General features: G+C 37.0%; 1 protein-coding gene and 2 pseudogenes across 1 annotated transcript; 2 read left to right on the forward strand and 1 right to left on the reverse strand.

Moving 5' to 3' along the window:
* The first annotated feature begins 3,885 nt into the window (after positions 1-3,885).
* Positions 3,886-5,519, forward strand: LOC105855663 (stress-induced-phosphoprotein 1 pseudogene; annotated as a pseudogene).
* A 1,798-nt stretch (positions 5,520-7,317) lies between these two features.
* Positions 7,318-7,740, forward strand: LOC142874374 (ubiquitin-conjugating enzyme E2 variant 2 pseudogene; annotated as a pseudogene).
* A 2,171-nt stretch (positions 7,741-9,911) lies between these two features.
* OR2K2 (olfactory receptor family 2 subfamily K member 2) lies at positions 9,912-14,884 on the reverse strand. Its single transcript, XM_076008917.1, has one exon. It carries the CDS (start codon positions 14,296-14,298, stop codon positions 13,348-13,350), a length of 951 nt encoding a protein of 316 aa, XP_075865032.1. The 5' UTR covers positions 14,299-14,884; the 3' UTR covers positions 9,912-13,347.
* Between the last annotated feature and the right edge of the window lie 1,971 nt (positions 14,885-16,855).

The following is a 16,855-nucleotide window of genomic DNA, read 5'->3' on the forward strand; positions in this document are numbered from 1 at the left end:
GACTATCTTACTTCTTTTTTTTTTTTTTTTTTTTTTTACATATATAAACACAAGTGTATACTTCTTTTTCAGAAATAGATAAGTAGATAAAATATAAGGATGGAAATTATTCATATAAGATAATTAACAAACTATATCTCTATCTACATCAAATCTACATATCTACCTATATCTATGACAAGTTGAGAAAGAAAGTAAACCATATATAGATAGATGAAAACAAAGTGAGAAAGATTTATAACAAAGAAAAAGTATGTACATTCTTTCAAACATATATGGATATTCAAAAAATAATAACCTCATTATGACACAAAGAAAACATCATGATTTTCAAAATGCAGAAATAATACAGACCATGGTCACTAGCCATAATGTAATAAAATTAGAATTTAACAATAAAATGATAGTCCAAAAGAGTTCTCCCTACAAGATATATTCAAAACACTTTCTATATAACTAGTTAGTCAAAGATCGATTCAAATCAGAAATTACAAACTATTGGCCAGGTGTAGTGGCTCACACCTGTAATCCTAGCACTCTAGGAGGACAAGGAGGGAGGATTGCTTGAGGCCAGGAGTTGGAGGCTGCACTGAGTTTTGATGACACCACTGTAATCTAGCACAGTAACATAGTGAGACTCTGTCTCAAAAAAAAATTATAAACTATTAAAACATGAGTGATAATGATATTACTATGTACCAAAACCTATAAAGCTTTGATAGGATAATATACACTCCTAATTTTTTTATTTTAAAAAATTGAAAATAAATTAAGCTTCAATTTAAAAAGCTAAAACAGAAAAACAAAATTAACATAAAAAGCATAAAGAGCAATTATTTTAAATAGCAGAAATTAAGAAACAAAATCACTACCCCGGAAATAAATAATCCACAAATCCAAAAGCTGATTATTTAAAAGAACAATTAATTAGATACCTTAGCTCTAATAAGAGAAAGAAATTAAGAAAGAAAAATACAGACAGTTCCAATGAAGAATTAATTCCACACTAACTTAGGTGGATTAAATAAAAGTTTATGTATTGAATAAACACCTATCTACATAGTCCCACTTTGTTCACCGTATATTGGCAACAATAATATGACTTTCAGACAGGAGACCGAGAAAGTTTTATCTGGGGAATGTAGAATCTCTTAAAAGACTCACAGATACTGGGATACTGAAAATAGGGGCTCACCAAGGAAATGGCCTAGGCAGATCACCCTTTACTGGAGGATATCAACAAACCCTGTCTTCATAAGATGAGTTTCTAAACAGCGTCTTAGTTACCATATATTAAAAATGAACAGACAGCCAAAGATCACCAGACATTTTCAAAACTATTTAACATAACAACAGACCAAAACTGTAGGGGAGAAAAAGTAATATCTTTTCCTAACCTATCACAAGGTTCATGGCTGAGACTCCTGTAACAAAAGACAGATTAACAAGAAAAAAAAATCAAATACATTTATGTAATATAAGTTTTACATGACACTGAGTCTTCAGAAATGAAGACTCAAAGAAACAGGGAAAACCATGTATTTTTATGAACAGTTGTAGCCAAGTATGATTGGGGACAAAAGGGTATGATATAATGGTAATAAATTGAGGGGTACTTAGCAATGCCCAGTTGTTCAGATTCTGTCCTATGTTCCCTGTGACATTTATTTCCTCCTGGTATAAGGAGGACCCCTATGAAATGAGGGTCTTAGGAGCTACTTTGAAGAAAGGTTAGAGAATTCTTTTATGGCTTTTTCAAGAAAAAACTGTGAAAAAAGGTCAGAGAGACTTTCCTGCTTCTGTTGTTTTCTCACATGCCAAGACACTATATTTTGGGATGGCATGTCCTGAACTCTGTCAAAGCAAATGAACAAGAAAAAAAAGCCAAATCAGAAGAATTAGAAATTATGCAGGGAGAAAGGTATTTTCAGAGAAGTAAAAGAAGATATTACTTTCCTGAAACATGAAGCTCCATCTGGGACTTTGTTAGAAATAAATATTCTCACCTCCCACCCCAAATCTACTGAAAAGAATTTCTAGGGTGGGGCTGGAGAATCATGTTTTTACAACATGATTATTAGTCTATTATTTCTCAAGGGCCACCATAACAAAACTCCAAACTGGGTGGCTTAAACAACAGAAATTTATTTTCTTTCCAAGATCAAGATATCAGCAGGTTTGGTTTCTTCTGAGGCCTCTCTCCCTGGCTTCCAGATGGCCACTTTCTCACTGTGTCCTCACATGGTCCTTTTTTCTCTGTGTGTGGGCATCTCTGGTGTCCCTTTGTATGTCCAAATTTTCTCTTCTTATAAGAACAGTAATCAAATTGGATTAGGGCCTACCACAATGGCCTCATCTTAACTTAATCATCTCTTTAAAGGCCCTATTTCGAAATACAGTCACATCCTGAGATACTGAGGGTTGGGGCTTCAACATATGGATCTGGGGAAGACAAAAATCAGCCCTAATACCAGGTGATAAACACAGTAAAGTTTGAGAACTACTATAGTATGTCATAAGACAGGTCTAGAGAGATCTATACTAAACTGATTAGAGAAATTAACCCTAGGGGTGGGGCTGGGATGGGGTGGGAATGCAGTCAAAGGAGAATTATGCTACAGCATATTGCTTTAGTGGTTTTTATAAGAATATATTTGTTAACTTCTTGGGCCATTTAAAAATACAATGAAATCTGAAATAATTTTTTTCAAGGATAATGCACTTGGAAAATATTTGCATAAAAGATGACATGGGGGGGAAATGGGCATTTATTGAAACCTTAAAATCTGTACCTCCATAATATGCTGAAATAAAAAATATATATATTTTTTTTAAAAAAAGATAACATAGCCCCTATTTTAAAAAAATCAAGATCTCTTTTAAATTTGAATGCTATTCTTCAGATGCAAATGTCATCCATTGCTAACTTTTATCTGTGGCTGAAAGACAACAAATACTAGAAGGAAAATTAAGAAGGATTTTGATGCCATACTTATATTTTTCTCATCAATGCACAGCTGGTGGGCAATCTTGCCATTGAAGTAGCTTCCTGTGGACCAAGATTGCTCCAGAATAATTATTAAAGTAGGTGGAACATTCCATCTAAAATTGACAAATACTGTGGAGATAGTGCTGACTAATGCAGAGTAAAATAGGACTAGCCCTGACTTCTCCTGGGCACTGTACTAATATTAACACGATGTTGAGGAACCCTTCTTTGCTTACAATGGGGCAAGAAATAAAGGATAAGATGCAGGGAAATATTTTGGTTAATCTACAGGCCCATTTGAGGCAGGAAAATGGAAGATGAAGAAAGGAGCTAGAGTCTCACTAGGAAGCGCTTCTTTGCTTGGGGAGCAGGAAAATGCATGCAGCCCAATCTGTGTAGCCTGTCTCTCATTCCAGATGCTCTGCCACCCTTCTCAGAAGACCTTCCTGTAGCCTTGTAGAGGAAGCAGCCACTGACCTTAGCTCTCCCTATAGGTCAAGAGCCAACCAAGACAGTCATAATGCTGTTCTTTTTCTTCAGCACCTCAGTTCTCCATTATGATACTATTCCCAGTACACTAAGTACAATCACATACTAATCCTCACCACTCTGGAGGGAGCTAGGTTTCAGAGGGCTTCATTATAGGTTGGAACCCAAGAGGCTCTGCTGCCCTGGAAGTGTGCACAAGTTAAATAAGACACCATGGGACTCAGCCCCATGGTCAGACAATAGGGTAGGAGTGAAGGAGAGAGCTTGTGAAAATACAATTGAGACTTACCAGTAAGAGAACTTTTCTTCTTCAAGTTTCCTAAGGGGAATTTCAAGTGGCTTCAAAGTGAAATTGATTTCTCCTTTTGAGTAACAGTGAAATACTGAAAGGTGAGAGTGGCCGGGCTATGGAGCAGGTCAATGAGCTAAAAGAAAAGGGCAACAAGGCCCTGAGTGCTGGCAACATTGACGATGCCTTATGGTGCTACTCCAAAGCCATTAAGTTGGATCCCCAGAACCATGTGCTTGCCCTACAGCAATCGTTCTGCAGCCTATGCCAAGAAAGCGGACTACCAGAAGGCTTAACGAATGTGTACACAAGACAGTTGACTTAAAGCCTGACAGGGGCAAGGGCTATTCTTGAAAAGCAGCAGCTCTTGAGTTTTTAAACTGATTTGAAGAAGCCAAATGAACCTATGAGGAGGGCATAAAACATGAAGCAAATAACCCTCAGCTCAAAGAGGGTTTACAGAACAAAGAGGCTAGGTTGGCAAAGAGGAAGTTCATGAACCTTTTCAACATGCCCAATCTGCATCAGAAGTTGGAGAGTGATTCTAGGACAAGGACGCTGCTCAGTGATCCTACCTACCAGAAACTGATAGAGCAACTATGAAATAAGCCGTCTGACTTGGGCACAAAACTACAAGATCCCTGTATCATGACTACTCTCAGTGTCCTCCTCAGAGTCAATCTGGGCAGTATGGATGAAGAGGAAGAGATTGCAATACCACCTCCACCTCCTCCTCTTAAAAAGGAGACCAAGCCTGAGTCAATGGAAGAAGATCTTCCAGAGAATAAGCAGCAGGCACTGAAGGAAAAAGAGTTGGGGAATGATGCCTATAAAAAGAAAGACTTTGACACCGCCTTGAAGCATTAAGACAGAGCCAAGGAACTGGCCCCCACCAACATGATGTACATTACCAACCAAGCAGTGGTATACTTTGAAAAGGGTGACTACAATAAGTGCCAGGAGCTGTGTGAGAAGGCCATCGAAGTGGGGAGAGAAAACCGAGAAGACTATGGACAGATTGCCAAAGCTTACGCCAGAACTGGCAACTCTTACTTCAAAGAGGAAAAGTACAAGAATGCCATCCATTTCTATAACAAGTCTCTGGCAGAGCACCGAACCCCAGATGTGTTCAAGAAATGTCAGCAGGCAGAGAAAATCCTGAAGGAGCAAGAACGGCTGGCCTACATTAAACCCTGACTTGGCTTTGGAAGAGAGGAACAAAGGCAATGAATGTTTTTTCAGAAAGGGGACTATCCCCAGGCCATGAAGCATTATACAGAAGCCATTAAAAGGAATCCACGAGATGCCAAATTGTACAGCAATCGAGCTGCATGCTACACCAAACTCCTGGAGTTTCAGCTCCCACTCAAGGACTGTGAGGAATGTATCCAGCTGGAGCCAACCTTCATCAAGGGTTACACACGGAAAGCAGCTGCCCCAGAAGCAATGAAAGACTACACAAAAGCCATGGATGTGTACCAGAAGGCACTAGACCTGGACGCCAACTGCAAGGAGGCGGCAGATTGTTACCAGCACTGCATGATGGCCTAGTGGCACGACAACCCAGAAGATGTGAAGCAGCAGGCTATGGCCGACACTGAGGTGCAGCAGATAATGAGTGACCCAGCCATGCAGCCCATCCTGGAGCAGATGCAGAAGGACCCCCAGGCACTCAGCGAACACTTAAAGAATCCCGTAATAGCACAGAAGATCCAGAAGCTGATGGACATGGGTCTGATCGCCATTAGGTGAGGACTTGGTCATCCCCTACTTCCCTTCACCCCCGTGTGGAAAGAGGGCTGGGACTGTGGCCAACAGCACAGAGCAGAAGGGAGAGAAGAGGGAGACAGAACAGCTTCTCTTTACATATTTATACATACCTATGCGGAAGATACAGAGACTTGTACTGGCATCATTCTTGCAGCCTCTGTCTCTGGGCCCTCCCAGCAACGCTTGGTCTCACTGCTGCCCTCGGGTTCCATGTCTTTTCCCTGCCCCTCAGTGGCTGCTCTCCCACGGTTGGTTATTTCTTATTTGAGAACAGTGTTCTTCCCAACCTCAGGTCCCAGCTATTTACATTGTTAATTCCACGGGCCCCTTCTCCAATAAAACAAGCCTGTCAGGTGTGGTTATATGTTGCAAAAAAAAAAAAAAAGAAAAAAGGTAAGAGTGGTTGTAAACACTCAAAAAAAGGGTCCAAGGAATAGTATTACTCTCAAGTTAACATACAAACCTTTTATATATTATATATACTATGAAATTTCATAGTGATATAAGAGTGATTAAAAATAATGTGTTTCTATTGGAAACTGTGGACTTCAGACCTATATTTCTCAAAATGTGGCCCTTGGACTACATGCATGAAAAACACCTGCAGTGCTTATACAAGCACAGATTCCTAAGTCCCATCCTAGATCTATTGAATCAGAATTACCAAGAATGAGGCCCAGGAGTCTTCATTTATAACAAGCTCCACACAGGTGATTGTTATCCACGCTAAAGCAGAGAAAGGCAGAAAATAAATGTCTGGGCATCCACAGTCCACAAAAATAATCCAGGCAATCCCCTCTACTTAGTGATTATTTCTGCCATTCTCAGAGCAGATTTCTCATGCATTTGGAATAAATTCACATTCTTCCCATAGGCAGGACTCTATTTTTTCCTCCATTTCTGACTCAATCCCTAAGTCAGCCAACTCTGAAGATACTCCAGCCTCTTTTAAGGCAAGAGCAATTAGTATAAGATAATGTAATTCAGACTATTTTGAGGATATCTTTCAGGGCAAGCTCTGGCTATCCCTCTTTAGGGCATTTTATTGTCTCAAGTGGCATAATATCCATGCCGTGGACTGGAGGCTCTAGGTAAAAGAAACTCTGCCTCTATTTCTTTGTACTCAACAACAAAAAAAAAAGAATACTACAATTACAGTAAACTAAAACAGCCGAAAAACATTATGTTGCAACATTCAACATGCACTTGAAAGGCAAGTCCATACATATTGAATGTATGAGCCAAGAAATGTAGGTGGTCGCTAGAAGCTGGAAAAGGCAAGGAAATAGATTCTACCCAGCACCTACAGGAAGGAATACAGCTCTTCCCATACCCTGGCTTTAGCCCATTGAGACCCAGATCAGACTTCTGACCTGCATAATTGTAAGATAACAAATTTGTGCTTGTTAAGCGACTAAGTTTGGGGTAATTTGTTATAGCAACAATAGAAAACTAATACAAATGGTACGCAGAACCCTGAATAGCCCCAACCACCTTTCTGTGAGGTCAAAACAATTTTTTATAATTATATAAACTTTATTCGGTTTTTCACTGTGTTTTTATTTATAGTGATTGCAAATGTTGCAAGAACAATGGTGAGTAAACGTGATGGCATTTTAGAGTAAATAAAAGCACTAGTACCGAGCCGCCACAGGCCGTGCCCCAAGGGGGCGGAGTCGTCAGTGACTCCGGAAGGCGGAAGGCGAGGTGCAGTCCCGGAAGTAACGCCCGACGTCCTGTGCGTGCGAGGGCGGGCAGCTGCATCGCGCTGCAGGAAAAGATGGCAGTCTCCAGAGAAGTTAAAGTTCCTCGTAATTTTCACTTTTTGGAAGAACTTGACAATGACAAGAGGGAGTAGGGGATGGTATGGTTAGCTGGGTCCTTGAAGATGAAGATACGACACTTACAAGGTGGACAGGCATGATTATTGGGCCAGGGACAAATTATGAAAACAGAATATGTAGCTTGAAAGTAGAATGTGGACTTAAATATCCAGAAGCTCTATCAGATTTGTAACAAAAATTATTATGAGTGGAATAAATAATTCCAGTGAGGTGGTGGATGCACGGAGCATACCACTGTTAGCAAAATGGCAAAATTCATATAGCATTAAAGTTGTACTTAAAGAGCGAAGATGCCTAATGATGTCTAAAGAAAATATGAACGTCTGCAGCCACCAGAAGGACAGACATACAACAATTAGTGGATCACAAACTTGTCTTAAATCAATAACCTTCTACTCATGTTAATGTCTTGATTAAATATCACAATTCAACATACACATTAAGTAAAAGAATTCCACCTGGTAAACATGACCCAGACATTTGTATTATTAAGAATATATTTAATATAGGTACACTCATGTTTTCAGGTAGCAGGAGGAAAAATGCAGCACAATTTTTTTTCTTTTGTTAAGACACTGTCATTTAAACATAAACCTGGAACACTCGAGATGGAATTTGGGTTTATGAAGATGAAAGCATGAAGAGAGGTGTCAGATGGCAGTAGAAGTATGTGTATTTCTGACAAGTAAAAATCTCAAGAAGGAAAAACAGAATAGTCATGCTTTATCCATCTTGCTTAGTGAACAAGCTGCAGTTGAAATTGTTTAAAGTAGCAGGTGCAATGAATATTGTCACAGATTGTGTTAATTTTTGAAGCAGTGTGGGTGTTGACTACTCGTAGTATCAGAAATATGTTCAGGATTGTTTTGATATCTGCATTTATAATAACAAAAATGTTAGGAGGGTTGATGAGTTTCTGTTAAAAGTTGTTCCTGTGTGTTACATGTAACTGACATGGTAAATTTTTTTTACAGTTTTTGTTTAACAAACCATGCATTTAAGTGAAGTCAACAAAAAGGAAATAGGTGTATAGATATGTGATTTTGAGATTAAAGTCAGTCTAAAAATGTAACTAAAATGTGCAATGTGTCCTCAAAAAAAAGCACTAGTACCTAAATATATTAGTAATTACTGTATTCCTTATCACAATGTACTCATAGAAAAAAAATGCCAGTTTCACTCAAGCATATTTTTGATGAAGCAGTAAAAAAGATTAACACTATTAAATCTTGACCTTTGAGCACATGTCATTTTAACAGTCACTGTGAAAAAATGGAAGTTGCTGCTGCATCTGGAAGTATGTTACCTTGAGGATAATCTTTTACGTAAGTGTTTGAGTAGTGAACTGAATCACTCTTTTCATGCATTACCATTTTTTCTTGAAAGAACTGGCAGATAAACTTTAGTTTGTCAGATGTGCATTTTTTTCAATCTTTTTCTTTCTATTGTCTAGTTTGGATGATTTCTGTTCAAGTTGACTCTTCTGTAATCTATCTACATTTTGTGGTTCAACCCATTGATAACATTTTTTATTTCAGTTGTATTTTTCAATTCTAAAATTTCCTCTTGTTTCTTATCTTCTATTTTTTTTGCAGAGACTCTTTATATTTTCATTCATTTCAAGAATGTTTGCTCTGGACACTTCTTGGTGGTCTAATGGTTAGGATTCGATGCACTCAAGAATGTTTACCCTTACTACTTACAGCATGGTTATAATAGCTGCTTTAAAGCCTTTGTATGATTATGTCAACATCTTTGTCACATTGGGGTTGGTATTTGTTACCTTTTCCCTTGCAATATGTTGAGATTTTCTTAACTCCTCATATGTTGGGTGATTTTGGATTGCATCCTGAACATTTTGAATATTATGTAATGAGACTGTAAGTCTTGTTTAAATCCAAAAGAAAATTATGATTTGTGTGTGTGTATTTTAACAAGCAGTTAATGTGGTTAGGCTCAGGCCACAGCTTTCTATCTATCTTCTGTAAGCTGTGGTTCCACTGTCACCTAAGTTTCCAAAGACTTTGTAGTGTTACTCAAATCTGTTCTGTATGCATGACGTCCAGTGGCATATTTGGGACTTAAAAGTGGCCAACTCCACAGAGTTCCATTTTCAGAAACTCTTTGGAGTCTGAGCCATGCATGTTGAACTTGGGGATGGCTCAGAAGTTTATGTGCAACTTTATGGGATTGCTTTCTTTTCTTCTTTTTAATTATTATGAGTACATAATAATTGTATACCTTTATATGGTACATGTGATGTTTTGATACAGCATATAAAGCAAATTAATCAAATCAGAGTAATTGGGATATCCATCACCTCAGGCATTTAACATTTGTGTTAGAATATTCCAATTCTACTATTTTAGTTATTTTAAAGTATACCTTATTGTTGATTATAGTCACTTTGTTGTGCTATCAAATATTGTTCATTCTATCTAACTATATTTTTGTACACATTAACCATCCCCATTTTATGCCCCCATCCCCACTTTATGCTCCCATCCCCAATACCTTTTTCAGCCTCTGGTAGTCATCATTCTACTCTCTGTCTCCATAAGATCAATTATTTTTAATATTTAGCTCCCACATAAGAGTGAGAATATATGAGATTTGTCTTTCTCTGCTTGGCTTATTTCACATAACATAATATAATGTTCTCTGGTTCCATCCATGTTAATGCAAATGGCAGGATTTCATTCTTTTTATAGCTATATAATAATCTATTGTGCCTATGTATCACAATTTATTTATCCCTTCATCCACTGATGGACACTTAGGTTGATTCCAAATCTTGGCTATTGTGAATAGTGCTGCAATAAACATGGGAGTACAGATATCTTTTTGATATACTGAACTCCCTCCATCAGATATATACCCAGCAGTAAGATTGCTGGGTCATATGGTAGCGCTACATTTAGTTTTTTGAGGAATCTCCATACTGTTGTCCATAGTGGTTTCACTAATTTACATTCCCACCAACAATGTATAAGAGTTCGCCTTTTTCCACATCCTCACGAGCATTCATTATTGCCTGTCTTTTTGATGAAAGCCATTTTAGCTGGGATGAAATGATATCTCATTGTAGTTTTGATATGCATTTCTCTGATGACTAATAATGTTGAGGATTTTTTCATATTCTTGTTGGCCATATGTATATCTTTTTTGGGAAAATTTCTAATCAGATCCTAATCTATTCAGATCCCCACTATCAAACATCTCTTGGCAGCAACATTTGGCATCAGATTTGTCCCTCTGCTTCATCTGCAGAGGTAGTTCTACCTTCTCTGTCAAATATATTCCTCTCTTTAACAATACTCAAAAAGGATCCCTTACCTGAGACTCTATAAAAGTAACAATTAAAATTAGTTTTGGTTGAAGTGGAACCTAATCCAAATGAAGAAATGCACCATTTTCAATAATTAAGCTTAGTGTTGCATATAATATATAAAATGCATTTCTATTTATATATACTTATTTGTTGTTCACAGCAACCTTATGGAATGAATATATGGCTGTGACTACTAATCTCTTAGCCAAGAGTTGCAAGGGGATACCTGCCCAAGTTCTGTCCTGGGTCTTTTTCTGACATCTGGGTCCTTTATAATTTGTTTTGTTGTCCCATTCTGATCCACATCCCATTCTGAAACACTTGGTTCCATGTCAATCTGCTCAGTTACTTGTATCAAAACTGCTAGACTAACTACAGAGGGTATTCATTCTCTGTGTCTCCAGGTCTCATAGTTCACTCTTTGAAGTAAAGATTTCCACTATGTCCATAGCTATGCATATTCTTGTTTATATTTAGCACCATACATAACAAATTCCAGAAAGCAGACAATTCAGTTCTAATCTAACATAAAATTCAACTCTATGCTAATAAAAATCCTACTATAAAATTTCACTTCAAAATGACACTGAAATTGCCAGAGAATGACTGTGGTAATTGGATTGAGAAGACTGGGGTATCTAAGAAGAAAAATAGTTACTTATAGGATAAATGCTTTCCAGTCAGCTCTCTTCTGCTATTCCAAAACCATTAATCAGAGCTTTTTTTCCTCCCCCCACTATCAAACATCTCTTGGTAGCAACATTTGGCATCAGATTTGTCCCCCTGCTTCATCTCCAGAATTTTGCTGTGTGATTATTTTGAATTTCTTTATATGTGGGTTACATACACAGGAACATGTAACAGAATCTAAAACTCAGTATCTAAATACTAAAACTTTTTAAGTCTTTCATGTTTTGAAACTTGTCAATTGAATTTACACCCCTCTACTCAAAACTCTGTTCCCTTCCCTGCTCTAAAAGTGGAGATTGCCAAGTGAGAAGGTACACATGGAGGCAGAAAGAATGGAGGAAAAAATAAAAGAAAAAAAGAGAGAAATAAGAACTAATTCCACTTTTCTTTTGGAATGATAGATTTTTGCTGAAAATAATGTCTTCCAATGGATGGTCATCTCACAACGTATATCAGAATTTCTCAGGCTCTATTCTAACTACAGATCATTGAGGACCCATCCCAGCATTACTGAATCAGAATATCTGCATCAGAGGCATTTTTAACAAGCACTGTTTATATACAAATAAGGGATTTAAAACAACTAGTATAAATGTCTCTGATTTTTAGATATTTATAAAGCAATATACCTCATCGCCCTTGTTTCTTCTTCATAATTTTCACAAGTGGTAGTAGCTTTTCAAATAAAGTGATCGGTTTGAAGCTGATAAATTTATTAATTTACCAAATGACTGCTGTAAAGATAAAAGTACAAAATAATAGAAATATTTGCCATCATGAATTCAATCATCCAATGAAGAAAAAAGACAAACACGTGAAAAAGACTTAGAGTATGAGTGGTGTACTGGCATAGGAGCAGATACAATTGACAAGAGTATCTATGTGCTTAGGAAAGCAAGGTCAGCTGGTGGGCAAATAAGATGTCACTGGATGCCTTGCTCAGGAAGACAAAGAGTTTTAATCAAGAATTTTGGGCCGTGCGCGGTGGCTCATGCCTGTAATCCCAGCACTCTGGGAGGCCGAGGTGGGCGGATTGCTCCAGGTCAGGAGTTTGAAACCAGCCTGAGCAAGAGTGAGACCCCATCTCTACTATAAATAGAAAGAAATTAATTGGCCAACTAATATATATAGAAAAAATTAGCCGGGCATGGTGGCGCATGCCTGTAGTCCCAGCTACTCAGGAGGCTGAGGCAGAAGGATTGCTTGAGCCCAGGAGTTTGAGGTTGCTGTGAGCTAGGCTGACGCCATGGCACTCACTCTAGCCTGGGCAACATAGTGAGACTCTGTCTCAACAACAACAAAAAAAAAAGAATTGTGAATAATGAATGGTAATGGGGAACCCATCACTGTGTGGTAGAACAAGCTCTGGCCAAGAAGTGGGAAAGATGTTGTAGTTCCAGTTCTGCAGCTGTGTGATGCTGAGCAAGTCTTCTAATTTTTTATTCTGTTTTTCGTTTGCATAATCAAGGCCGATCTTCATTTGTTTCTTTTTTTTTTTTTTCGGCATATTACGGGGGTCCAGATTTTAAGGTTTCAATAAATGCACTTTTCCCCCTGCCGCCACAAGTCTGAGTTTCCAGCATGACCATTCCACAGATGGTGCTTTATGCTCCATCCTCATTTGAGAAAATATTTAAGCAGAGAATATATACAAGTTTATTCTGGCACTAATATTCACTGAGTCTAAATTTATCCAAGATTTTTTTTTAGAGCAAACGTTTGGTGACACTATAGCTCAAACCCTCACAACCATGAAACACAGAAGACAGGAAATATTAATAAATGCCAATTGTAACCTACCATTGTCCATAGGCAATCATTCTGTGTACACATATCTTATAACTGTGACATGATAGAACTGAGATTCAATCAGAGTTCTAAGAGGTTGTATTTGTCTGGTGAGGCACACCAGCGGCATATCCCTGGTAAAACCATAGGCTCCCATTCAGAGATGTTCATTTGTTTGATGCAATGGTATTTTTCTCAGCAGTTTTTTCATAGCGTCTTTGACTTCTTTGTTTCTTAAACTGTAAATTATGGGGTTCAGCATAGGCGTGAGCACTCCATAAAGCAACGAGATGATTTTGTCTATTTTTTGTGAGTTTGATGAAGAAGGCTTCAGGTACATGGAGAGGGCAGCCCCATAATACAAGATCACCACAGTCAAGTGAGCACCACAGGTAGAAAAAGCTTTGTTTCTTCCCTCTGCAGAGTTGATTCTCAGAATTGTAGAAAGGATGAAGACATAAGAGATGAAAATTAAGAGCATTGGAATGGGCAGGAGGAGAACACTGACCACCAGCATAATCATATCCATGAGTAGCGAACTTGTGCAAGCCAACTTTAGCACCGCCAGAATTTCACATGTGAAGTGATCTATGAGATTCCCACAGAGGGGTATCTGCAGGGCGAAACTGGTTTCTAGGCCGGCAGTCAGACAACCCGTCACCCAGGAGACCATGGCCATCTGCATGCAGACCTGCTTGTTCATGATGATGGGGTATCTCAGTGGGTTGCAAATGGCCACATAACGGTCAAATGCCATCACAGCCAGGAGCACACACTCTGTGGAGCCCATGGCAAGGGACAGATACATCTGTACAGCACACCCAGAAAAGATAATGGTTTTCTGTGAAGACAGCAAGTTCACCAGCAAAGTAGGAATAGAGGCAGATGTGTAACAAATATCCATGAAAGCGAGATTTCCGAGGAACAAGTACATGGGGGTTTGAAGGTGTAAATCTAGGATAGTGATTAAAATAAGAGTGCTGTTGCCCAAGAGTGTTATCAGGTACATTACAAGGCTAAAGACAAAGAGAACCACCTCTAACCTTGGGTAATGGGAAAATCCCTCCAAGAAAAAAATGCTCAAAATGGTGAGATTTTCTCTTTGCATTTTCTTTCTTTCAGTTGTAGTTATTCTAGTAGTATTCTCTTCGTTTCATCTGAGGACATAAAGAAATGAATAAAGTGTAATGTTCATTTAGTTAGGAAAACACTCTCAAACTTATTTTCGCTGTTATAAATGTAATTTTACCACAAGAAATCACAGGATAGTGTCCTTTAGGGAGAAAAACAAGTTTGATCTACATGAAAAGTTGATTCTTCTACAATAAAATTTAGAAAACAGTGAATTTTAAAACAAGAATAAACATTTAATATTTGAATTTCAGTTCATAATCCTATCCTTGGCACAGTAATTTTTCAATAAAGATTTGAAAGTGGCTGAATGAGGAAAAATATGGATGTATATTGAATAAATTATTGAGCATAAATTAGAAAAGTAAGCCAGATAAGTGAGGAAAAGAAAGCTCATTTGTACAATAAAAACCAGTAATGATCTTTGCTGGTGGAAGAGAATGAATGAGAAAGAAGAGAAAGGAAAGGAAGGAAGGAAGGGAAGGAGAGAGGGGGAAAGAGGAAGAAAGAAAAAAAAGAAAGGAAGAAAGAAGAAAAAAGAAAAGAAAGGAAAAGAAAAGAGAAAAGAAAAAAGTTAATTTTAAACTACCACCTATAAAGTTCTGAGTCTAAATGAACTTTGTCCTTTACGGATAATAGCTTGGAGGTCTGTACACTGGTTTCAAAAAGGATGGCATTGCTTTGAAACATTGTACCTACTCATTTTTTTATTATATTTAAGAACACGCAAAATAACCCACTTCATTTAAACACTGATACATCTACTGTAGAGTTTTATTCATTATTGAGCCCCATACTTTTGTATATTAAAGAGTTCTAAAAATTATACCTAGGCTATACCTTTATTTTACATTAAAACACAGGAATATTCAGGGAATGCAGAAATTAAACTCCTTTAGAAAATTACCATAAGATATCTTTGAAAGTAAGATTATAGATCATCTAGTTATAAATAAGACAATTAAGATTTTATTTATATTTTTACATTTTACAGTATACATAAAATATTATTCCAAAAAGCTTACCTTGCTTCTGCGCTTATATTGCTCTTTAACATCTTCAACCTTTTCCTGCTCCTCTGACTCTTTCCTTTCTATTTTCAAATATACATGTTCTTAAAATATTCTCTTCATTGTCACACTATCTATGCAATCTGCCATCCTTGTTTTGTTCTTTCTCTCATAGACAAATCTCTCAATTATACGATTTGTAATATTTCAGTCTTCTTTTCTCATCCGTAGTATTCTTTCCTAGTTTCTAAACTTCAGTCAATGCTATCATTCTTTTGCCAGTTCTCCATATTTAAAAAGCTAGCTGGTATGGTGAAAATAGTGATGTGTGACAATATCTTATATTACTATGCCCCTATGATAGGTGCATAAAAATTTTCAAATTGTTTTTATTATATTACTATCTTTGACTTCTTCAACCATATATCTAGCTTATTAACAAGCCCTTTAATTTTTATTTTTCTGTTTTAATCATCAGTCCCTAAACAGCTTACCTGGCAGGTCCAAATATTATCAGTAATGCTGAATATACCTTTAGTATTCGGCAGTACTACTTCCCTCCTTGGTTATCAAACATGCAGAGTTTTTGCTTTTCGTCTCAAGATTTCCAGTTTTTCCTTCATCACAGTAGTTGGTTCTTACTCATTTGTTAGTTAACAGACTATTTCTTATGGATTTCTCTGCCAGTTTTTAACAGATTCTCTACAAAAAAGATTATTATAAAAGATTACTTTAAGGAAACTTAATTTTTTGTTCTCTTGTTAAGACTAGCAAATATAATTTTTTTAGGATAAAAAATCAGCCCAATTGCCTGGGATTTGATATTTTCTATAGTCTAAAAATAGTAGCCAAGAAAAATTTATCCTCGCCTGTGAATTTCCTGTCACCAACTCCAAATGAAATGTTGTTTATGTTTCAGATGGTTAGCTACATGCAAGAAAGAATGAATACTTGTGTTAAAATGTTAAATGTTATTATGTAAAAATCAATAGTGCAATTCATTTCTTTAAAAATTATTGACTTACCACTATAACTAAAAATGCCAAAGGATAGTAACAAAAACACTAAGGAAATTTAAACCATTTGTTGTTTTGGGGGAATACCTGTTGTCTCTGAACAATTTAAAGTTCAGCAGTTGTAATACACAGAGGTTTGAAACTTCAGATCCTTCAGGGATAATGTCCCAAAGATCCAATTATATCAAACATAAAAAGTCAGATAAAGAATGAACCACAGCTCCGCCAAAATACTTTAAAAGAAATTATAAAAAGTTTTCTATGCCCCCTCCCCTTGTCAATCCCTAACTATATCAAGACATTTTTTTCATGAATGATTACAGCATATAACACCAAAAGAATACAGAAAAAAAGATGTCCTTATAATTCTAAAATATATTTTTTTCTACTTGTGAAATTACTCCCTAGTTTTTAGAAATTAAGAAATGTATACTCTTTTAAGCCACAAAAAAATCACTGAATCCCAACAATGATCAGAAATTGTATTCAATATACACATCTTGAGAAG

This window comes from Microcebus murinus, chromosome 12 (assembly GCF_040939455.1).
Source record: "Microcebus murinus isolate Inina chromosome 12, M.murinus_Inina_mat1.0, whole genome shotgun sequence".
NCBI classification, from domain to species: domain Eukaryota; kingdom Metazoa; phylum Chordata; class Mammalia; order Primates; family Cheirogaleidae; genus Microcebus; species Microcebus murinus.

Coding starts and splice junctions, on each gene's coding strand:
- OR2K2 (XM_076008917.1), bottom strand. CDS start 14,298: ATGCAAAGAGAAAATCTCACCATTTTGAGCATTTTTTTCTTGGAGGGA.